This window comes from Pezoporus occidentalis, unplaced genomic scaffold (assembly GCF_034315485.1).
Source record: "Pezoporus occidentalis ecotype Australia unplaced genomic scaffold, CSIRO_AGI_Poc_V1 ctg113, whole genome shotgun sequence".
In the NCBI taxonomy this organism is placed as follows: Eukaryota; Metazoa; Chordata; class Aves; order Psittaciformes; family Psittacidae; genus Pezoporus; species Pezoporus occidentalis.
Genome location: NW_026912918.1, coordinates 486,894 through 510,429, shown reverse-complemented (window position 1 = coordinate 510,429; position 23,536 = coordinate 486,894). Strand labels below are relative to the sequence as shown.

The window sequence follows — 23,536 nt, the reverse complement described above, 5'->3', positions numbered from 1 at the left end:
GTGTTAGCTGCTGTATCAACATGTAGAAGTTGTCTGACGTTACATAATTACCTCACTTAAACCTTCTAAAGAAAAATCCCCTTGCAAGAAATCTGTGACATCTTGCTGTGCATTGCCGTTCAAAAGATTGCTATATTTCCTGTACACGTTTAAATACCTTAAACACCGAAAATCACATAAAAAACATGTTAGATTCCAATATGAAGATTCTCTATAAAAAGAAACAAATCAACTCAAATTGTTTGAGTCAAATGGACAGTGTGATGAATCTGAGGGTTTGGATGGGCAACAGAGTCAGCAGCCAAAACTTACTTCTGTGGACCAAGTATGTTGCTCTCAAATATCTTCTCAAGTTTGTTCACATACTCTATAAATAATGATTCATCTGGTTTGACTGTATGGAGAATGAGATCATCTCTTTTTAATTCTGGAAACAGAACTCTTTCTACCTAAAGGGAACCATTGCAAATACTGTTAATTATGCATACCATAAAGGAAATAAGGTGTTCTATTACCCATTCGCCCACCACTTCAAAAACATTAATTATTTCATAAAAATACACTTTAATATGAAAAGGCTCTGATTCATAATTAACATTTGGTTACATTCATAGTTTGCTTGTGAACTCTATATGAAAATCAAATCAGGGCTTTAATAAAGCTTGACTCCGAAACAGAACAATTCCTATGCTATCTTCTACAGTCACAGAATTTCACACAATTCATGATACACAGCCCTCACCTTTATCTTTCATTTGTCAGCTTTCTGCTTCATTCATATATCACAGACATATTTTATTCATATGGTATTTTGTATATCCAGTACCTTTGGAAGTTCCTCAGCACTATGCAGGATTTCCCTGAAGCAATGACTGATTAAATCCCAACACTCTTTCAAAGGTGGCTCAAAGACAATCTTGGGGTTTTCCACATAGAGTTTGACTATTAGTATCTGAGGTATAAAGAACTGCAGTTCTTGATATGGTTCTGGAAAATCATTTCCATCCTTAGGGAAAAGAATTAAAATTGTTTATGTTCAAGAAATCACCTATAACTATAATAATTTTTAAGAGATTCAAACTCCCCCAAATCTCTTAAATACACAGCACCAATGAGATATTCTACCCTGATTTTTATTCAAAACACCAATGCCCCAATACACTAAATTTCAAGATGCCAAACCCTAAATGAATCTCTAAAAGTTGGAATTCAGAAACTGGATTTAAGCCTAACGGCCTTGATTTTCCCTTAAGGAACAGAAGTAAAGCACTAATTACCATGAAGAACAAAAATACATCCATAAGGTCTATCAGAAATAAAATCTAGATTCAAATACAAGATCCTGTTGCCTTATTTTATTTTTTTTTAACTACCTTGTATGGTAGTAAAAACTGCCTTACCCTCAAATTACCTTTGAGTCCACAACTAAACTTGCCATGTAGACACTATAATGATTTACACCAACAACAAAAAAACAAAACCAGAAAAAAACACCAAAACCTCAAACCAAAACTATCCCACAAGACAAAAAAAAAACCTAAGAAAAACGCAGCCATCAGCAACACCATCATCACCCAGATGCAAAGTTTAGCATGAGGTCTGACAGCATACAGTATAAAGTGTGATCCTCTGGCTGTAATGCGGTATTTAATCCGCCACATTTATTCTGTTTAAATACGTTTGGCTTGTCTATCATGGTAGCTTCTGGGTGATTTAAAGAACTCATTTCCACCGAGGCAACTTTATCATAGCCAAAACAGTTGTAAAAACTCTCACAGGGTATTATTATTATTATAATCATGTACATTACTTGAAATAATACAAGCTACTCATTTGGTATAGACTGAAACTGCATACAGAAATTACTTCTGTCAAGGGTTACATGTATGATTATGCAAACTTTTGACTTCAAATGGGATTAATCTGCTTATTGCAGGGGGGTTGGACTAGATGACCTTTGAAGGTCCCTTCCAACTCGAACTATCCTATGAATCTATAATCCTATTCATGTGGCTTCAGCAAAATGTGTGTTATGCACAGCCCTCAAGGTAAGAGTTGGAAACTATAAACAGCTAGTTGCAACCCCAACCCTGCAAATTATTCAAGTAGGTAGTTCTTGACCATGCAGAAAAAATCTGATAGTATGCACAACTGTTTGAATGATCCAGCCCTTTCTTATGGAGGCAAGAGCTATCTGGGATATTTTAGCCTTCAAAGAACATCACAATTTATGGCTAGATGAATTATTATCTCTATGTAATACTGAAAATTACAGATATACTTAACAGCATATACCTTGTGGATCATAAAAAATGCAAGGAGATCTTCTAAGGAGTTAACAACCATCTCACGTAATTGTAATGACATTAGACTTGCCACCGAATAAAAATAGCTTTCAACCTGCTCAGAAGAATCACAGTCATTTTTAGGAGCAAAATGAAGCCATTCTCTTTTCTGATCACGGAAAATGGATGCACAAGCTGGGATCCAGCTACAATGAAATATTAACAAAGTTTTTAAAAGCATCTTAGTCTTACTTTGCTCCTTGCAATGAAATCAGAAATTACTCAAAGAATTAGCAAAATTCAAAGGGCTAGCAGAGAATTGTCAACTAGATGTCAAACAAAACTGTACCTACTAGAACTTAGAGGAAACCTGAGCTTTTAAGCTAAGTAACCTTGTTACAAAGGACCCCTACTATTATTTTAAATTAATATTAATAGACAAAATACTAGTGACAACATTAAATTATTGGCATTAAATGGCAAACTTAAGTTTGGAAGAGATCTCAGGTGGCAGAATGCAGTCACCTTATATCATGGGCAATTACCTCATATAATCTCTTTCTTAAATTGATCAGTTTCCATTATTAAAGAAGTCAGGTTTCCTGTCACTGTTTTTATAGGTTTAGGCTCCACTCTCTCACAGGTAGAAACCTTCTAATTTCCAGTCTATATTTATTCATAGTCAGTTTATTCCCATTTGTTCATGTACAAGCACTCTTGCATTTCAGTAGCTGTTTCAGCACTCAGATGTTTATTCCTCTCCTCTCTTTAGCCCCTTTGTTTTGGCAGCCTTGCAGCTGGGACTAGTGTGATCTCAGTCTAAGATCTGTTTTAAAAACGGAGCTTCATGTAAATCAGAGCCTAAGGCACTCTATTTATCTACTGTTACTACAGTTGGCACTGACTGGTTCTGAAGAATATCATGAGCTTCCACACAGTGTCTTCGAATAACCTCCTTGAAATCAGCAGGCAACAGTGGCAGGTTTCCAGAAAGGATTTCTTCAGTACGAACAAACCTTAGGTGACTATACCTGTGGAAGTGAAAAAATAGTACATATTTTACAGAATTCTGTTTAAAAAAGAAAAAAACAAACAAAAAAAAATCCCACAATGACATATAGTCAGGAAGATCTCATATGTATTTATAAACACTAATAATATAATTTCATTGATGCATGCTACTTTACTGCTAGGCTGTCCAAAAAGTGCACTTCTAATGGTGGGGGTTTTTGCTATTGGCAAGCATAGAAGGCTTCACAAGTTTCATTTGGTACTTGTTGTATTTAAAATTGTGTGTGTTCTTTGCTAAAATGAATGAATATTTTCTTGGTGTTTTCCTAGATCTGTTAGCGTATGCAGGCATTGAAGAACATATAAAATGACACCTACAGCTTCTATTCTGTATTAATGATACCTAACCTGGCTACCCTGGGGGGGGGGGGGGGGGGGGGATTCATCAGCGTTGCATGTATCACAATCTGTAACATACAAGAACTTGAATTCCTACAAATGTTACTTAAATGCAAAACCAGCTCTCAGGATTACTGCCTACTGTATCTAGCTTCATAAGGAAACATATTGCAATTTTCAGAAGTCGCCCCCAGAACAACTTCCAACTACAGACATTTGAAAGATAGTCAATTTTAAGAGTTTATTTTGTTAATTTCAGGACTCAAGATGAGAATTCCAATACTTGAGCACTGAATCTTTATTTAAGGATAACATCTTTAACAAAACAGATGATCTTTTCATAGCATGAAGTTACTCATTCTTTACTGTGGACATGCAAGACATGCTTCAGAGTCTGCAAGAAACAACCATTTTATGTTGAAATTCTTACAAGCTCAGGAAAAAAGAATAAATCCAAACCAGAATAGATTTTGCCACTTTCTCTCCAGTGGCTCCTCCAGAATCTCTGTAATGTATGCTGTGAGATACACTCTGTAAGCAAGCCATAAAATAAACACATTCCCAATTTAATTAATGTTGTATGACAAGACATCTTACTGAGAAAGCCAGAGCTGTTGCAAAGTGGGCATCAATGGATTCACTATGAAGAGATTCCTTTCATTCCAGCTTTTCGCTTCTACATAAGAGCTGTGCCATGGGACTGGTGCACGGACAACTCTCTGGGGAAAGGGGTGTGGGGTACTTCCAATAAGCAGTCTCTCTTTCTCAGCTGGATCCATCAAGATGTAATCAACTAGAACAAAACATATGTATCATGGTGAGACTGCATATATGGTCAAAACCTTCACATGAAAACACAGTATCTCCATAGTTCAGGAAGTTGTAGAATTCTGCACACTTAAAACTTACACAATGTCATATAGTCATTTGTGTGTTTTCAGGATGAAATACAGCACAATAATCAAACTAGCAATTTGACTAAAGAGTTATTTCAGGAAAAGAAAACAAGAATTGCTCCTGATTCTAAAAATGGGAAGCAGACGAAAGGGCTTTTGTTCTGTCTTTCCTCTTGAAGGTCTGTTTTGTGCTTCAGCTCCTTGTCCATAAACCAGGAGTGGAAATATCTTTAAGGATGATTCTTAAAAGGGTGCTTAAACACTGGTGAAACACAGAAATATTATGAAACATCTATTGCATCTAGGAAGGATACGACATTCAAAGGGCTGACTATGATCTGCTAAGTGCCAAAACTCATGTGCTACCAGTTCCACCCAATGGCCCATTACGTACAAGACTAACAAAAGCTGAGAAGTGGACTCACCACCCTTTGTAGACATTAGGGACAGCAAACACTAAAATCATGACATTGATAAAAGCCAAATTAAAGGGTATTTAGAAAGATATCACAGACTATAGAAGGCAGAATGAAAACTTCAATCTCTCATTTTTATGCTGTCAGGAATGAGAGGCCACAACCTACTTACTGGTCAACATACTTAAGAAAATTGAAAGGAATTACTTCACATGTGGAAAACCCAAGAAAACTGCAAGAATACTGTAAAGCAAATAGAAAAATCTCATGTTCTACAGAGCTATCTCTTTCACATTCCCTTTCAGGTGGGCACTACTGAATTTCAAGGATTATGGCATCAATTTGTATTTATTCATATATCATGTTCTTGTATTTGTTAACACGAGCAGTGTGATCATGAACATAAATGTATCATCTGATTTTCTTTAATTGCGTAATATCTTAAATGAATTTATTTTAACTTGTGACATGATCCCAGGGTCACATATGATTTCACTGGAATTGTTGGATAGATGAATTTGTCTGTTAATGGGTATCACTGACTTACTGCAGAGTAACAGAAAAATTAGCATGGAAAGTATAGCCTAGATTACCCTCTCCCGCCACCATGATCAAATATACTTTGACTATCATGCACTTCATGATAGTCAAAGTATTTGACTATCATGCACTTCAAAGCATCATTCATCAATGAATCAAACCACATTCATCAGTGAATAATCTGCTACAGTGCTTCATGATCTTTATAGTCACAATGTCTTTCTAATTTCTTACCTAATTTCTTTGCTAGAAACTAAGATGATCAAAAGGAGCATCAAAAGGAGCATGACTAGCAGGTCGAAGGAGGTGATCCTGCCCCTCTACTCTGCTCTTGTGAGTCCTCACTTGGAGTATTGTGTGCAGTTCTGGTGTTCTTAACATAAAAAGGACATGGAACTGTTGGAACAAGTCCAGAGGAGGGCCATGAGGATGATCAGGGGACTGAAGCACCTCCTGTATGAAGACAGGCTGAGAAAGTTGGGGCTGTTCAGCCTGGAGAAGAGAAGGCTGCGTGGAGACCTCATAGCAGCCTTCCAGTATCTGAAGAGGGCCTATAAGGATGCTGGGGAGGAACTCTTCATTAGGGACTGTAGTGATAGGACAAGGGATAATGGGTTAAAACTTACACAGGGGAAGTTTAGATTGGATATAAGGAGGAAGTTCTTTACTGTGATGGTGGTGAGGCACTGGAAAGGGTTGCCCAGGGAAGCTGCGAATGTTCCATTCCTGGTGGTGTTCAATGACAGGTTGGACAGAGCCTTGGGTGACATGGTTTAGTGTGGGGCAGGGGGGTTGGAACTAGATGATCTTAAGATCCCTTCCAAAGCTAACTATTCTATGATTCTACGATTACTCTTTGAACCCCATCATTTGATCAATCCCCTTTATACACTTTATGATGCAGAATTATGCATTTTGAATGTGATTTGGATTCGCATTAGGAATGGGAAATTGTATAAGCATGGCCAAAACAATTCTATGCACCCAAAGCTACTGAACTTAGAAATTACTACATTTAAGTAATGGATGTACAGTTTAGTAAATAGATACTTGTTGAAACTGAAATGCTATGTAGTATGATCGCAGATTATATTCTCTCAGGTATCTACTGCAGTTCTACTGACCCCAAAAGAATTCTTCATGGGTGCTAAGAATAGAATACAGACTTGCTTTCAAAGTGCAATATATGTCTACATACTCTGAATTGCTAAGAGCTTTTGAGTCTTACCAATGGCTTTCATGAGACTGATACAATAGTCACTCTTAATCTCTTCTTTCAAATTTGCACATAAATCCTCCAGGTTTGGGTTAGCAAGAATGTGAGCTGGAATATGCTTTAAAATTGCATTAATCACTTCCTTATCCTGAGGTGCCAGCATGTCTTCCCGCACTCCATTATGTATGTAGTAACAGTACCGCTAAAAATGATGGTAAAAATATTATGTTTATTGTATGAATTTTATGATAGATAATGAATTTACTACAAAACATTTTCAGCTTTTCTATTACTTGAACCTTTTCTGCACTTGAATCTTTTTAAAGCACTGCCAATGCCTGACATTTTTACACTTCCACCTGTTTTGATGTAAGTGTACATACCAGTAGAGCTGAGTGCAGCATATTAAATTACTAATCACTGAAGTACTAGCCAACAATGTGAGAGGTTAAGAATTTGGGAAGGTCCTTCTACTTGCAAACCCATTAGAACAAAAATCAGACTGAGTAACCAGAAAGAGAACTACAAAAGGAACTGACAATATTTAACAGCAGTTTGCTATATTGAGTATTTACATCTTCCAAACCTCATGTCCTGCCTTCTTTTCTCAACTACTTTTAAGTAGAAGTTTGGAGGTTTTTTGAAGATGTTTACTGCTGACACTTCTAGCTTAAAACAAAACTGTATAAATACCTCTATATCATTTATTGAAGGTGGCTTTTCTCGCTTACTTATCTCCTCCTCATGTAAGTGCATGATAACAAATTGTTCTTCTGGGGTCAGTGGCTGGCTGTCTGAATAATGGAAGTCACGTAATTCTGGCATATGAGCAAGTGCACTCAGTGAAATGGTATCCAAACTTTTCAGTGAAGTTGGTTTAATTCTGGAAAAAAAACCCAACCAAATTTAATGAATAAAGAAGCAGTAATGGATTCTTAAATCTATATGGACAAATGACAAGCATTATATAAACCACTTACACTGCACTGAGGACAAGTGTGACCTATGAAGTATTTCAATTACTTGTATCAGTAGAAGGGTAGCATAATGTAGCATACTACTTTCACAGAAAGAATACAAATATGTAAACCTTACAACCACACAGTATCACAGAGACAGGCAGCAGCTTACAAGCAATTCTATCATAGCCAGACCAGCTAGCACTATTATTTAGGTTGCCCAAGATCTCCACCTAATCAGGTAATTATCTTACCAAAATCTTAACTATCTGAGCTAAAAGTTCAAATTGGCTCATTTGCATAAATATTACACTGCAGACTTCTTTTTTTCATGAATATACGCTGTTTTCCACAGGGCAGTCCACACTCCTCGGGATAAACAACACAGCCAACAAGCTGTCATTCCATACCTGATTCACCTCACATTACCAAGTCCTTAGCTGAAGAGAATTTAAATATCCCTTTTGTCTTTTTTATGGTACTCAGCACCATGTTATCTTAACAAGGAGTATGAAAGTTACTGTCATAGCACTTTAAGAGAGGATTATTTCCTTGTTTTACAGAAGAGAAGCACAAAGAAGAAAAGAAATACTTAGTACAGCAGAGCACACAATTCAACACATCTCTAGGAGCACTACAGAACATTTAAACAATCACAACGAAACTGAGAAAATTCATTTCCACAATCTGCATCTCTATAAACTAAACTATGGCTTCGCAAGTTTACTAAGTCTTCACTAAAGGAAGACCTTTCCTTCATCATGCCTAAAACCATCATTTGTCCTGCCACAAACAGTTAAAGGTACTCAGTCAACACACCATGGAATTTCAGTCTTAAGGCACATACTTTCTTTATAAAGACTTAACATTTCATGCCTGGGTGCTTAATATAGCATACAAGTAAAAAATCAGATATCTGTACTGACTGTAATAATCTGTACCCTTATAACACCACAGTACATTACCTGTCAGAAACCCATTGACTTCTTTGTGTAAGTTTGAGCTTTCTCCTGGAAGGACAAAATTCTTCTGATGCTTTAAGCAGCAGTTAAGAAAACATCACATAAAAGGATATTTTTCAAATAAAATATTATTTCAGATTGGTGAAAAACAGAGCTAAGTCAATTAATCAGATAATGAAATAACAGAAAACTACAATGTCAAAAAGAAGATCTTAGTTTTGACTTAGCATTTAGCAAGACATTAAAATCATATGATAAATAATCTTGCTGATTCTGGGACAACAAACCAGCTTCAGGGAAGCATTCTGCTTAAGCTCATGCTTAAGATTTTAGTGTTTACTTACCTCCCTGCACTAACCATATATTCTGCAATGTGACTTTTCTATTTTGAACATAAAAGCACTTCTATAAGCTGTATAGTTCCACCAAATACACTGCACATGAAAAATCTGAGAAGTACAAACTATTACCACATGCAACTGTATGGACAAATAAACAGGTCTTTTATCAAAATCAATATATCAAGAAAAGTACCATGATCTGCTTCCCACATACTACCCATGTACTGCAGAAGTACAAGTAGTAGAAGAATCAGGTGTATAAGGAAACCATTAAAGAGACCCAATGAACAACACCAAACCTTTCTTAAATAGCATACAAGGGGACTAAGCAGATATTATGTCTCATCTATCCCAAGGAAACAGAACAACTTCTAACACTTCAGGGAAGCAAAGCAACAATTCAGGATGAGTATATTCACAGACAGACTATGAAAACTATGGGTTTTGAATGTCTTACCCTTAATGCAGAGGACATTTAACAAGATAATTAGGAAATAAAGCTCATTAATAACTTGCTCACTTTGGAATTTTTAGACTAAGTAATGGAGTTAATCTGACACATGCAAATGGTACTTACAGCATAAAGATGTTTTCTTCATAAAATGCTATATATATATTGATTGGTAAACATAAATAGCAAAAGTATTACAACTCAACCTTATTTGCCTTATATCACAATGTCATGTTGAATCAACAGCGTGTAATATCTCACATATGTATGCAGTTTGCTAATAAATACATCAATTACATTATTTAGATATAAACAGTGTATTACGCACATTTCTTGAATTTGATTCTCAGGTAAACATCTTAATGCCTGGCCCACATCTTGTTTTGCCGTGTAAGACTCATGAATATGAGTGTAACAGGGATGCACATTGACTTTCTGGTTTTCTGCTCATACTAACTTTTATTTCAAGCAATAATAAGAGCCAACTTGTGTTCATTTTCTGCTTTGCAAAGAATTCCCTCCAAATCACAAATCACAAGGGATTATCTGGAGGGATGAACCTAACTAATTAATCAGAAACTGGCCTTACCTTTATTGAAGTTATGCATGCTTTCAGAAATTTGTCTATACTGACCCTGAGGTGAGAAGATTGTGTTTATTAGGGATAAACAATCTCTCCAAGGATGCTGCTGTAACAAATAATCAATTAGAGATAAAAACGTACAGAACTAGCAAAGCTAAACTTATAAACACAAATATGGATACACGTTGAGGCTGTTTTCTGCTTTGCTGAGCCCCCTGATGTCCCTGTCATTGAAGACAACTTTAATTTGTTCACATTTTTCATATTCAAATCCCGTGCAGTAAGAGTATAGTTATTAGCTATGGAATCACTTAGGCTTCGGTAGTAATTCTGTTCTTTGAATGGAGCTGCCAAAGTCCATGATGCTTGTTGCATTAAAGGAGGATAACAGCTGCTATTAAGGACAAGCTGAAATTGGGAAAAAAAAATAAAAAGCAATAGTTTCATACAGCACAGTAATTTTAAGTCCTCTTAGAACTAGAATAGTGTTAAAGATCAATTAGTATAAAGAGCAAATTCTTCAGTCTAACTTAGAGTCATTTAACCACCAATCTATTTTTATATCCTGATGTTCCACATGTGTAAGAATAATTTTACATGCTGCCTCAGTATGAATACTTGTGCATTTTTTTGCATAATCAAGGTCTTTTTTATAAATAAAAGGCATCAGTACATTATCTAGTATTCTCTACTCCCCCACATCTCCATCTTGCTTCTTTTCTTCTTCTTACATTTGCTTAAATTTAGAAAATTATTCCTGAAGCCTTTGTCATCTATTTTTAACACTCAATCCTTGTAATAGTTGAACATTAAAACAAATTAACAAATTTAGCTCTCATCTTTCTCTCTCTCCCACATCAGTACAGGATTTGTAACAGATTTCTTCTGTCTGTTTATCCCACATTTTCTCAGGTGACTTAGTATTGACTTTTCATCAGTCCTGATGTCTGAATTTTAATGAGATGGCTCACAGGCATAAGGGACGTGGGATCAAGAAGTATGTATGTTTCTTATCAAGACACCCTCAGAAAATGTGTATAAGACAGAATCATGAGTGTACTTCATACCATGGTTCCTTAAAGCTCTTAGTCTAAACTCATATTTAGCTTGCTTCTGTATTAAGTCTTTTTCAACTATTTTTTACAGCATTGAAGTAACACAACCATATCCCTATTACCCATTTCTTCCTCTTTACAATGCAGCATCACCATTATCAGTTTTACATCATGCTTAAAAAAAAGCTTCTAAATAAATTCATGATGTTTCCATCTTTAGTCTCCTCATTTCCCTTGCCTTTCCCTTAGGGGCTGCAGTTAAGCTCATCTTCTCAGCATTTTATGACCTCTGAGAGGACAGCACAGTAAAGCATATAACACCTTTTCATTTCAGCTACAGATGCAGCTATGAACTATTTACTTTTTTCAGTCTATTATGAGATTTAGTGAGAAAAACAATGGTTTGTCAATCTGAAATGCAGGCTAAGGCAAGATTATTACATCTGTATTGCCTTTTTCTTCTGACTGACAAGGATAATCTTATCAGCAAAGAAAAAAAAGTATTCACACTACTGCTGCAATCATAATCCTTAAATTAAGCTTCTGAAAGCTCATAGAATTTTTCAGCTCCATTTCTTCCGCAGCACACATTATACCAGCGGGTAGGTCCCTAAATTACGGTTTTGGGAGACAGATACAAGAATTAAAAATAATTCAGAGATTTGGAGACTTTCGCCAGAAAGTCACTATGCACCTTTAGGAACTGCTGAAGTCAGCATAAATTCTGAATTCTTATCTTCTTTCTTAATTAGGCCCACTCTGTAAACTATATTCTTTCTTCCCCACTAGGTAGAATAACCTTCTGGGTGCACAGCAGGTGCCTTGCTAATCATCATACCCACAGGAACCCCTGGGGCAACAAGCTGGTCAGAGAGGAACAGCTGTTTCTGGAGAAACAGGAAGAAAGTTACCTGGCAAAAATCTACTGCTTATGTGACACATAAATCTCAGGACTGGCTAAATCAGCTCCCATATCTTATATAAACCCTTAAGATATCCCCAGAAGTCTGATCAATTTTTGGATTAAAATATTTTATGTAAATCTTCACTGAACCATTTTCACTTTTTAGCCATTAGAGTATATCTTTCACTTAAAATTTCCTGTTTTCAAACAAAGTCCAAAAATAACCTATTTTCCATCAGAAATTACTTCAATTTCTTCACAAGCACTATCTTTCTGAAGAAAGACATCTTAGATGGTCTTAAGTGCTGACACAAATGAACCAAATGAGCAACTGCAAGTCACTTATGGTGGGAAAGCCAGCTACCTCTTCTTCCTTCCCTTAAGAGTTGTCATATGCAATTTTCGTGTCACAGGCTATCCATTCTGATCAGTGCTGCACCTGTTCAGCACTGGAACAGCAGTCTAACTCAGGGGGGGTTGTGCTCTATATAAAGTATTGGGAGAAGGGGAGAGAAATCACAATATCTTTGAGAGAAAAATGTTTTTACCATTTGTTTCCTTCCCCAGAAACTTAAAACGCAGAATATTTAACTCAAAAATGAACAGCAAATAATTAACTGTAAATTTAGAACAGATTTAAACTGCCAATGTTTAATATCCAACTCAAAACTGAAGTTGTACAACAGTTTTCTAAGAGCAGCTCTGAAGAAGTATCTGACAATCTGGTGAGTACTTTAACTTAGTAATTTAAATAGGTCTTCCTATTTTTACTTCTTCTACCTAAGGCCTGGTAATATATGATGCCTAAAATCATGCATGTTGTTTACCCTGACACAAGGGGAGAGAGCACATACCTGATACAATTCTGAAGGCGCAGCTGACACAGAAGCCGGTAGAGGTGGTAACTCCGGTAACCGTTTTGCGTGACTCATGTTATACACAGACTCATTTTTTGACTAAATAGAAATGGAAAACAATGTCAAAGACATTCATGAATACACTGTTTTGAAAAAGATTAATTCAAAAGAACAAATACTTTCAGTTTTCATTGAAAGTGACGTACTGTGACTTTTATAATTTTAGGGAAATGGTCATTCTCTGGAGTACGTTCCTCAGCAAAACAGGTTTTCAGATTGCACCATTCTTTGTAGTCATTTGATCAAACTTCTAATCAACAACAAATGTCAGACTAAAAAAAAAATAACCCACAACATTTTTATATCACTGAAAACAATTCGAATTGTTTAAAATATCTTTAGTTACACTAAAAATTCCCCATGGAGTTTGTGATGGTATAAACATTGGACATTAAAATACTAAAGCCTACCAGACTGCCAAGTTTTGGACACTGAAACAGTCCAAGCTGTGTGAACTGTGTTACTACAGATTAAAAAAAAAAAAAACACTGGGGTTTTTCATGTCTATAATGACCCAGTTTCAGAAAAAGCTGTATTGCCAGGATGCCACTGGAAGAACAGATTGCTCACAAGGACTCTGCAGTCTCTTAATACAAATGTTAGCATACCTAATATGTTTTAGGACTATGTTCCACCTCCTCAGAATGACAATACTCTAAGGTCACCTTCCAGGACTCCATATAAAGTTCTCTAAGGATATTTTCTCCAAATTATTCAGCCTCACACTGCTTTAAAATGTTTTTTAATGGCAACTTTCCTTAAAATAGGCCAAAACCTCACCCCTAGTCTGCTCCAAGTTTCCTAAATCAGGTCTGTTTAGGAGAGTCATGAGGAACAAATTACCGATTAGTCACACTATCAGAAAAGGAGGTGGAAGTATGTGGTATCTGAACACCAGTGAAATAAATCATCATGAAATAGTAAGTTATTACTCAATACAATGATGTTTGTATAACATAAAATGATTTTTACATAATTTTAAATACATTTTTAGCACTTGGCTATTGCCTTCTAACATATCACTGGAGAACTAGGTTGCTCAGACCTATTTTTCCAGCAGATAAATCTATGACCTCCTCAACATCAAAGTAGAGCCCATTTAGAAATAAAATTTGAGAAAAAACTGATCTTATTTACCTCTTTGGTATTCCTCAGTGTGCCTGCACACAGGCGCATAGAAATCAAGACATTATCACTGCCAGACATATTTCACTAAAGACAGCATGAATTGCATTTGATTAATGACTAAAAGATTGGGCCTTAGGGTACTTTAAAAATGAATAAACCATGCTCTTTATTAGGAGGTTTGTTCATTCTTAAAGGTAAAAGAGTTACTAAGAAAGCCATCATTCATTCTAAAGCAACTCTTGTTTTATATGCCGCCTAACCTTTCAGAAAGTTAAATACTTGAGCAAAGGAATTCCTAATAAGAAGTATATTATAAAGGCTTAGGTCTATTCAACAAGAATGAGTGTCTTCAAGTAAGAGTTCTTCCAATGTCAATTCTAGTCATCAGTAATGGCCTATTTCAGGTGAAGTTTTGGAAAAGTAACCAATCTTCCACAGTCACTGCAGAAAGAACTTACCCTCAAGAGCCTTGAGCTCTGTGTTGGCTTCATCTTGCTTTTTTTGTTTGCTCAGAAGTTTTTAGTCCTCCCCCTTGGTATAAGCATCCTTGTCATTACAGCACTGAAAAAGAATGAGTCATTTCAGATATTACACAAGGGGTCAATCCCAATTGCCAGGAAGAAGAAAAATCCCAGCTTTCTTCCTCCTTGTTTACAACATGAAGCTTTCTTCCCCTCCAGATCACACGCTTGCTCATTCTCCATTCCTTTCCAAGCTCACTTTTCATATTAATATTTCTAACTCTCTCCAGATGCCTTTCAAGAAAGATGTTTTCCACCATGCTCTTTCCACTTTGACCCAAACTAGTTTCCTCCCCGCCTGTTCTCTTCTATGATCCCAGGGATTCTCGGCCCTGACTTGTAGTTTACAGCAGACAGAGCCACACATTAATAACCGTTAAGAACTAAGCACACATCAAAAGGAATGGGAAAAAAGATCAAGAGAGATGCCCAGCATGCCATACACATCCACAAAGTGCATGATCAAGCAGGGTGAGAGCAGATACTACCTGCAGGTGCCTGTGTTACCAGTCCCTCTGCCCGTTCCAGCCTGGTGAACTCCTCTGACACTCAGCTTTGTTGCCTCAGTTACAGCATAGCTGGTGCTTGGAGACAGGAATTCCCTCCTCCTGCACTTCCCCAAGCAGAAAAAACAGACCCTTTCAGCACAGTGTTGTGCCAAGCTGTGGTCAGGGAGATTCAGTCATGGAAGCTGTGAGCAACTGTACAGGTTTCTTCTACCTCTGAAAGCTACTAAAAATATAGTCCTAAGACATCTGAGATGTTCTGACATTCATATGAAAACACTGCACACAGCAAGGGAGCTCCCAGAGCAATAAAGGCTATATAAACCCAAGCTCTGACAACACAGCAAGACTTCCATTTTAATTTAAACTCTTTCTGAACATTTTTGGATGCTACTTTTCATCCTGTTTTCTGTAAACTGTGGGAAGGCTGACATGTCTAAGTTAACAGCAGGGTTTTTCTTACATCTTGATATAACACCAACAACAAAGTGCGACGTTGTTCTTCCCTGGCCACACATGAAAGTACCTACCATAACCTAAGCTGCTCTTTAAATACGGGCCGGCAGCGTGGGGTACAGAACCAGCACTGCAATGCTGGAGCTGGCAATCACTTGGCTTGTATGTGCCATAACTCCCCGAACATTTTAGTGCTGGTTTGCAACATGAGCATCCTCCTGCTAATTCAAGCTGATGCTGGCATGAAGACAAGCTCAATTAAGCAATCCACACAACAACTCTGATGCATACATATGCATGCCCTTTGAAGTTAAATAAATTACTTGTTCAGCTTGGGAAACATTAAAAGCAATTATTTTATAAAGAAAGAGATTATATGTGAATTTTTAGCTGAATAACTAATTATGCATAGCAGGAAAATAATTTACTAAGATGTATATGACTATCTCCAAAACCACAGCTATGGCATATTTCAATACCAGGCAGAAATTTAAAACCTCCAACATACTTCTAAACTCAGTGGAGCCATTACACTTTATAGTGCCATTATCACTAGATTATGTCACACCGTAATTCTACCAGTTATTCCCTGTGATCACCTTAGAAAACCATGCAAAATCAACACATTGAAATTTAATTTTATATACCCTACTCTACTAGGAATATCAATACACTATGTATTTTAATAATATGAGATCTAAAGACTAACAGTTCAACCAAAATAAACTTGCCCTCCCAATTCTCTTTTTGCAGGTATCTTGTGCTGGGCTTTTTGAGCCCACAGTCCAAACTGGCATTAATATGCAAATCTCTCACTCCCTCTGTCTACACAGATCCTTGTACCTGCGGAGCTCACTGAAATCAGCACCTCAAAGACACTGAGCCCTGACAGTCTGACAGGTTAAAAACCTCATATAAACTTTATAACCCCCCTCTTTGCATTTGTAAGATTGGCATGCTCTAAATTAAGCATGCTATTTATTTTATTGCCTTTAAAAAAATAATCACGAAACCATTAATGTTCAGTTTTGCAATACTCTCCTGGGCAGCACCAATAAAAAAGTTATCAAAGCAGTCATGAGAAGCATGAATATTTTACTCATTTCTGGCTAATTTACAGTGCAAAAAAAAAAAAAATCTATGTAGCAAAATCTGGGAATCCACTGAATCTTCACACTTGCATAAAATACCCGTGCGATGGCTCTGGAAAGTAGCCAGGCCAAGCCACAGAATCATAGAATGGTTTGGGTTGGAAAGAACCTTAAGTTCATCTAGTTCCAACCCCCTGCCATGGGCAGGCATCATGCGATAACCTCACCGAGCATCATTTCTGAGATGAACAGTCCCATCCAAACGCTGAGACACCAAAGCATGCACTGATCTTGCTGAAAGCACAGCTAAATTTTTGAAGGAATTATTCCTCACATGGAGCATCTCCCCAAACAGGTTTGCATGTGGCCACCCAAACACCCGTGGAGACAGCAGGACAGGGTGCAAACGAGCCGGAACAAGTAACTAGAGATAGGGGGAAGGTGGTTATGCCAGATGAAGTGTTTCACAGCTGCCATTCCAAACAACCCGCGGCGTGACTGCCCAATAGTCACAACTCACTGAAAGCTGCCTTTGTAGCCTCCCACTCAGATGGCAGCAACCCCTCTAGCTGGGGATGGCGGGACTGTCGACATGTATCTGAGCAGTTCCTGGCACACGAGTGGTGAGATGCAGCCCCAAAGCGATGTGGGAGCTGAATACACCCCAGCTGCTCCTCTCACCCCGGCCTGTGGCACCCCAGTCTCTAAAGGCTAAGCATGCCTCTGCACGTCTGTGCTTCCCACAGGGAGGAACTGTGTGGCTAGCACAGCCACCCTCGTCTTCTACTCTCAATTCGAAAAACCTCAGGGCTGTGTGTCCTAAAGCCACACAATCCTCTGGGACCCTCCCTGAAGCTGCCAAGACCGGAGCGGCTGAGGCAGGACCTGGGTGGTGAAAGGCAGGACGTGAAGGGGGACATGAAAGGGAAATAAATACAAGCCCCTCAAATCCGGCGGTAAGTGGAAACCTCCCAGGCCCTTTCCTCGCCAAACACCCAGCCCGGTGCCTGCGCCGCCACGCCGGGGCCTGCCCCGGCTCTCTCGTCTCTTCAGCGCCGCCGGCCCCCTCGGGGAGGAGACAGCGCCGGCGCTTCCCTGAGCGCCGGCAGGCCCAGCTCGGGCCGCGCTGGGTGTTGCATGCGGCGGGCGGGAGGTCAAGCCGCTGCGAGAGACCGCGGCCCGGCGGGCAGGTGAGAAGGACGGCCGCGGCTCTTCAGAGGGCGGGTGGGGAGCGGCGCCGCCCTGCTCCGCCTGGCCGGGGCCAGAGGCCGGCCTGTTCGCCCTGGCCGCCGCTCGGCCGTAGTGGGAGGGCCGGCGGGAGCCGGGTGCCCCTTACCTCCGCTGCCCCCCGTCCACGGCGGAGGAGCCTGTCAGGCACCAGCGCTGACCTCTCAGTCCTGCACGGCCTCCTCCCGCCACGCGCGGTGGGGAGCCCCGCGCTGTGCGCAGCGCGGGAGGCCGGGAACGGCGGGACAGAGACTCGGGGCTCGGCCGCTACCCGGGGACCCACTTTAAGGGCAACGGCATCGCCCCTGTGGCAGCCGCTGTGGCAGCAGTGGCATGGCGGGGTGTGGTTTATCGGCTCCTGACCTCGCTGGTGAGGGTCCGGTGCGGGCCGCGGGGGTGGTGGAGTGAGCGGTGCGCCTCGGGTGCGGGCTGCTTCGTGAGGGGCGGCTTCCTTCGGCCCGAGGTCTGCTCGCCGGTGCCTAGTGAAAGTGCTGTGTAAACAAAGGGGGGACCGTGTGTGCAGGCAGAGTATAACCCGAGCATGGACACGGTGACTTGTTTAGATTTACAAGTAGGAAAAAATACCTTCTACTGTTCCATTGGTGAGGGTTCCCCTCGCAACAGCACGTTATGTTTTGATGAGGGAACAGATCTTTTACCTGATGTTGCCTTTACACCATCACAATTCAATACGCTGAATACACTCCATCCCTGGCAGTGTTCAGTGCCATTTTGGGCACAGCCTTGTGTGACATGGTTTAGGGTGGAGGCAGGAGGGTTGGAACTAGATGATCGTAAGGTCCTTTCCAACCCTAACTATTCTATAATTCTATGTTCAGAGCCTTTGGAAAGTATTTTGCCTCTACATGTAGGGTGGAAACTGTACAGGGTGTGGCTTCAATTCCAAACATGAAGCTGCTCACAAAACCAAGTCTCATTAATATGGGACAAGTTTCCAGCACTAGGAGTGACAAATAGTCTTTGGGAATAGTTAGAATTTACCCTTTTACTGGTAAATTAACACCCTCATGGTTAAATGCAGGGTTAATGTTACAAAGGAAGAAGAAAGTCACCTTGTATCTTTATACTTGGCTTTGAAGGGTTTTAGCAGAGCTTGCAGGGCAAGCCCTTGCATTTAGATGAATTTTTGTAAAAGCAACATTTTAGACTTTGTGGGTCAGATTAACATCTATAATCTACATTCTCTGTGTTTGCAAAAGGAAGACTTCATTATCAAAAGATGTCTGTATGAGGCTGTTATTAATTGTACCTTAATTTTAAGGAAAATTGGATGGCTGAGTGAGAACTGGTTGCTCAGAAGATACATGACTGTGGCTGAGGATTACAGCATGTCTAAAGAAATGCAAGAACTGCAGAAGCAATGGCACTCCATGGTGCAGGCCATCCACAGCAACTCAAATGTGGGTCTGGATTATAATTTAATGTATCTATAAAGAAACTACTTTCATAACTCTCAGAGTATCACATCCCAATTTATTTAAATGCAATTTCAAAACTGGGGGGGAGGAGGAATTGGCACTCCCTTTTTTTATGTGAACACTGAGGAGCCTACAGGAAGGGCTGTCTTCCCGCATCTTCATCAGTCAGGGAAGCCTGCTCATTCTGCATTTCTGTGTCATACTAGTATAACCTTTTGAGAGAATAGAGTGGTATTTTAGTGGAACGGTTATGCTTCTATATAAAGAACTAAAAGTACAACAGGTATTTCCTTAAGGGAAGGGAAATACATATTTTAGTATACAATACTACAGTAAAAATCCAGTGTAAAAGCAGGACTGCCTCTGTAAAAAGGATTTTTTTTCCTACCAGTAACATTATAATTAAATTCCCAACAATTTTGATACAGACATGCCCGCACTGGACTTATGCTCAGTAAATGAGCAGGTTGCAGATATTACTGAGGCATGGAAAAAAAGAAAAATAACAGAATTTCTAAATGTTACAGTTTTTTTTTCTTAATAAATACATTTCTCTAGATTAAAATCATAGCTCTGGAGACACCTCTGAAATCTGTGCAGCTAATCTGTGATTTGTTCTTTTTTTCACTTGTTTTCAGTTTGGGTTTTTTGGTTGTTTTTTCTTTGTGTAAGAATGGAACTGGGAAGTCTAAGAGAAACATGTCTGGGTTTGGTAGAATTGTATTTGCTATGAAGTTATCTAAATTTGCAACGAGTCCTCATGTTTTTGAAATATAAAGGCAACGGCTCTCCTTTATTCAAGCTGCAGACTTGGAAAAAGATGCTACCTGTAGTTCACTGAAGTAACAGTTGTCTTTAAAAGTTACCTATGACAAGACATAAGAACAAAATCTGAAATGTTTTTCTTTCATCCACAGGTTGTTGCATTTATGAATTCTCGTGTTGGCCAGTACTTAGATGACCATCCTTTTATTGCCTTATCACTCCTAGTGTTTATTGCAGTGTCTGCTATTCCTGTTGCATTCTTCCTGATTTTTGTTGTTACAACAGCCATAATGGCCTGTATCGGTGTGATAGTCATGGAAGGTATTGTATGCATGAATGTATGAACCTATTTACTGCCTTTTAAGGCGTGTTGTCCTCTCCTTTTTTCCTTCTTCGTTCTGAAGTTCCCAGCTCAAGCAATTGAGTCCTCAGGTCTCAGCAGCATGAAAACTCTAAATACAAGAGTAGTAATCTGATTAAGTGTAGATTATACAGGGGAAATCCTATTTCCCTTTTTAATTGCAGCCATCAGGATATGCCTAAACCAGTTATCTTGACCTAGCTTTTATAAAAGCTAGCTAGTTGATTGCAGAAGACTGTTTTCCCAAATGGAGTGAAATTGGGGTTGTGGTAGAATGTCAGCTCTTCTAATTTACTTGTATATAAACTTGTTGAAATAACAAACTGATTTTCTTTTATTAGGTGTTGTGATAGCCATAGGTGGCATAGCCCTCCTTTGTGTGCTGTGTGGCCTGAGTGCGCTCTCACTGGGAGTTTCTGGAGTGCTGAGTTTTTGTTATATCGTTCTTTCAACTCTGGTCAACTACTGGTGTGCTTCAGGGTGAGTATCGATGGCTTGATCCATGCTTGGCTTTCAAACTGCAGCTGTACTAGTGCATTGATTACTTCAGTTATTCTCAGTGAGCCACCATTGCTTAGTTTAACACATATTTCTTGAATACTAGAGTGTCTTTGGCTACCCTGGTGGCTTAATGTGCAGCATATAAATATCTGGTCATCAATATATGTTTTAATGAGAGTGAATACATGCCCTCTTTCCTCTTCAGGAAATGCACATACCCATTCAGGAACCTTTCCTGAACGTGATTCAGAAAAGAGGAAATGTAAACAGTCCTTAAATGTGCATGCGCTAACACAACACAACATCAAGCAATCAAATAAAACGTTGTCTCCCTCAGAATATTTGCTGCTTTAAGTGTCATAAAAACACACTTCCCAATTGGACTTTACCTAGAGGATTTGCCTTTTCAGTTCTTTTTTCATGATAACCCATATCAGTCTGCTTACCTGCTTTTGTAGAGTAACGGACCAAAATTAATTGTAGATTAGGGATAGGCAGAGGGGTACTTAAAAGGCACAGTGTGGCCTAAATAGAAATTACAGGGTTTGCTGGATGCTGCACATATGCAGGTTGCCAGTTATGTCACCCAGTACTTTAGGCTTGGAGGCCTATTTGCATCAGCATGGCCTTAGCCATGCTTTTCCCAAGCATCTGGCTAGGACTAAGAGGCACCAGCAGGTTGTGCTGGAGTGTCACCTGTTGGCTGCTTAAATATCTCTCAGGGAATGAGTAACGGTAATCACTTCTTAAGCATAGGGAAGAGCAAGAAGAACGTTCTCAGTTTGCTCCTTCATCACAGCTGTGCTTCTTGCGCAGCTCTCAAGGACACACAAAACTGCCTGTTGGGCTTGTGATATCGTCAGGATGACTGTGCAAGGCCCAGTGTACTTGTATTTGTTCCAGGGCACTGTACCACTCCTGTAGGTCATGCTGCCAGGTCTGTAACACTGCCCACCAATTCTAGAAAATATGTCTTTTTTTTTTTCCATACCATACCCAGATACACAACCTGACCTACAAACCAGTTATACTGACATGCAGCTTTAATGTTAAGACAGGTAATACCTGCTCTTTTTATGTTCCTGTGTCTTTTGAGAGAAGCTCTGCTAAGCTGGCAGTGAATGTTCTAGGAGTCTCAGATTTACATTTCACGATGCTCAGCTTTTCTGAGCAGAAAGTTAAAAGACAATAATCTTACGGAAGAACAGGCTGTAAAATCATTCTTTTTTTGTCCTGTTTACAGGGGTCAGATAAGAAAGAAAGAAGTCAATGGAAGTCTGTCACGGAAGACTCCTCCTGTCTCAGATCTTTCTGCCAATACTGGAAAGAACGAATAAGTGGGTTTCTCTCCACTTCCTTCAGAGGCACTTACCTGCACTATTCTGACCTTTGCTGTATAATAGTTTACTCTTTCAACCTTTGTGCATTCCTTACGGGAGCTGAAAAAAAGTCAATATGCATCTTAGATTGCCACTGTAAAACTAGTGTTAAGAATAACCATTAAACATCAGTGCATTGCAATATAAAGTCTATGCGCATGATGGAATATTCCACAGAATCTGGTAAAGGAATGTAACAATAACTGCTACTGTTAAGTTAGTGATGATTAGGTGAAAGAAAGGGTAGGTAGGTATTGGACATTTGTTACTGGAGTTCTGGATGTACTATCATTTGGAATTCAGATGCAGCAGTTGGTCATTTTGATACGTGTGTCAAAGCATATAACAACACAAATGTGTTTTGAATGTTACAAGAATATTTTAAGCCTTAACAGCCTTTGTTAAAATAGGACGAGCACACCATGCAAATGCTTTATATTTATTATGCAAGGAAAGTTAGGATTTATTGTATGTTAAGTCATGATACAAGCTTTTCTACACCTTTAGATGCTGCATTATTCTGAAGGGATATTTTTCTTGTTCTCATTGCCTCATCACATCAAGGGTATGCACTTAGGTCTTGCATTTTGTCATACTTGTTTAGGTGTTTAAATTGCCTGGTTTGCTTTTCAGTTGTAACTTCTGGTATGTTATTTAAGTTGGGGCTGGTTTTGTTGTTTGTTCCGGGTTTTTTCATTTTTGTGAATGCTGTAATATTCTTAAGCATTAAGAAAGTATCTAACTCATTTTAATAAAGTGCTGTTTGTTTAACTGAGTTGTTATTCTACAGGAAAAACATTTCCAGATCTATTTCTAGAAAGGCTACATTTGGAACTGAATTTTTCTCCTCAGTTAAAGTATTTTGGCTGGTTAATATTGCTGAACCACAAACTGCAGATTACTCTCCTCACGCCTGTAAAGAAAATGCAGAATCCTAAGGACTACATTAGGGTAATACTCCAGTTTTGCAGGAACCAACATGCTGTTTGACTCCAACTGGAGTCAAAGTTTACCCGAGCTATAATGTGTTCCACATAGCATTGGTGGTAACATTTTCATCTCTAAAGATAAGCTGGCCCCAAACTTCAGCAGTGGGGTGAAATCGTGCTCAGCCCTAGTCTGTGTTACTCTGTAGGAGACTGACAGGACTTGATGCTAGTTCATAAAGGGCTCCAATGATTACTCAATTTTCTTTAAATGTGAAGGATTTACAGAATGGAGATCACA

At 38.9% G+C, this 23,536-nt stretch overlaps 2 protein-coding genes across 5 annotated transcripts in view; one reads left to right on the top strand and one right to left on the bottom strand.

The window, feature by feature from the left end:
• Window positions 1–17,484, bottom strand: part of DNAH3 (dynein axonemal heavy chain 3) — a 69,511-nt gene extending 52,027 nt beyond the window's left edge. The window contains exons 1-13 of one of the 2 annotated variants that reach the window (XM_062634490.1): window positions 17,158–17,484; window positions 14,522–14,624; window positions 12,873–12,974; window positions 10,242–10,467; window positions 8,688–8,757; window positions 7,457–7,646; window positions 6,776–6,965; window positions 4,293–4,488; window positions 3,191–3,316; window positions 2,296–2,491; window positions 827–1,006; window positions 313–449; window positions 52–157 (exon numbers count right to left, since the gene is read on the bottom strand). In XM_062634490.1, coding sequence (XP_062490474.1) covers window positions 52–157; window positions 313–449; window positions 827–1,006; window positions 2,296–2,491; window positions 3,191–3,316; window positions 4,293–4,488; window positions 6,776–6,965; window positions 7,457–7,646; window positions 8,688–8,757; window positions 10,242–10,467; window positions 12,873–12,974; window positions 14,522–14,554 — 1,752 coding nt within the window. In that variant the 5' untranslated portion in view covers window positions 14,555–14,624; window positions 17,158–17,484. Of the gene's footprint in view, window positions 1–51; window positions 158–312; window positions 450–826; window positions 1,007–2,295; window positions 2,492–3,190; window positions 3,317–4,292; window positions 4,489–6,775; window positions 6,966–7,456; window positions 7,647–8,687; window positions 8,758–10,241; window positions 10,468–12,872; window positions 12,975–14,521; window positions 14,625–17,157 lie in introns of those variants that run through there. The other variant, XM_062634496.1, reaches the window with a different exon arrangement.
• Window positions 17,485–17,577: 93 nt separating this feature from the next.
• On the top strand, window positions 17,578–23,080 carry LDAF1 (lipid droplet assembly factor 1). 3 transcript variants are annotated; one of them, XM_062634506.1, is made up of 5 exons: window positions 17,578–17,827; window positions 19,147–19,285; window positions 20,221–20,389; window positions 20,771–20,909; window positions 22,174–23,080. In XM_062634506.1, the coding sequence occupies exons 1-5, from the start codon at window positions 17,775–17,777 to the stop codon at window positions 22,265–22,267; spliced, it is 594 nt and encodes a 197-aa protein (XP_062490490.1). In that variant the 5' UTR covers window positions 17,578–17,774; the 3' UTR covers window positions 22,268–23,080. The 3 variants fall into 3 exon arrangements, with proteins under 3 accessions (XP_062490490.1, XP_062490499.1, XP_062490507.1); XM_062634515.1 differs by lacking the exon at window positions 17,578–17,827 and adding an exon at window positions 18,041–18,061; XM_062634523.1 differs by lacking the exon at window positions 17,578–17,827 and adding an exon at window positions 18,226–18,245.
• The last annotated feature ends 456 nt before the right edge of the window (window positions 23,081–23,536 follow it).

Excerpts from the sequence above, each read along its gene's own strand:
- LDAF1 (XM_062634506.1), top strand. The coding sequence starts at position 17,775 with ATGCGGCGGGCGGGAGGTCAAGCCGCTGCGAGAGACCGCGGCCCGGCG. Across the intron at positions 17,828-19,146 it reads GACCGCGGCCCGGCGGGCAG|GAAAATTGGATGGCTGAGTG; the intron begins GTGAGAAGGACG and ends CTTAATTTTAAG. Across the intron at positions 19,286-20,220 it reads CCATCCACAGCAACTCAAAT|GTTGTTGCATTTATGAATTC; the intron begins GTGGGTCTGGAT and ends TTTCATCCACAG.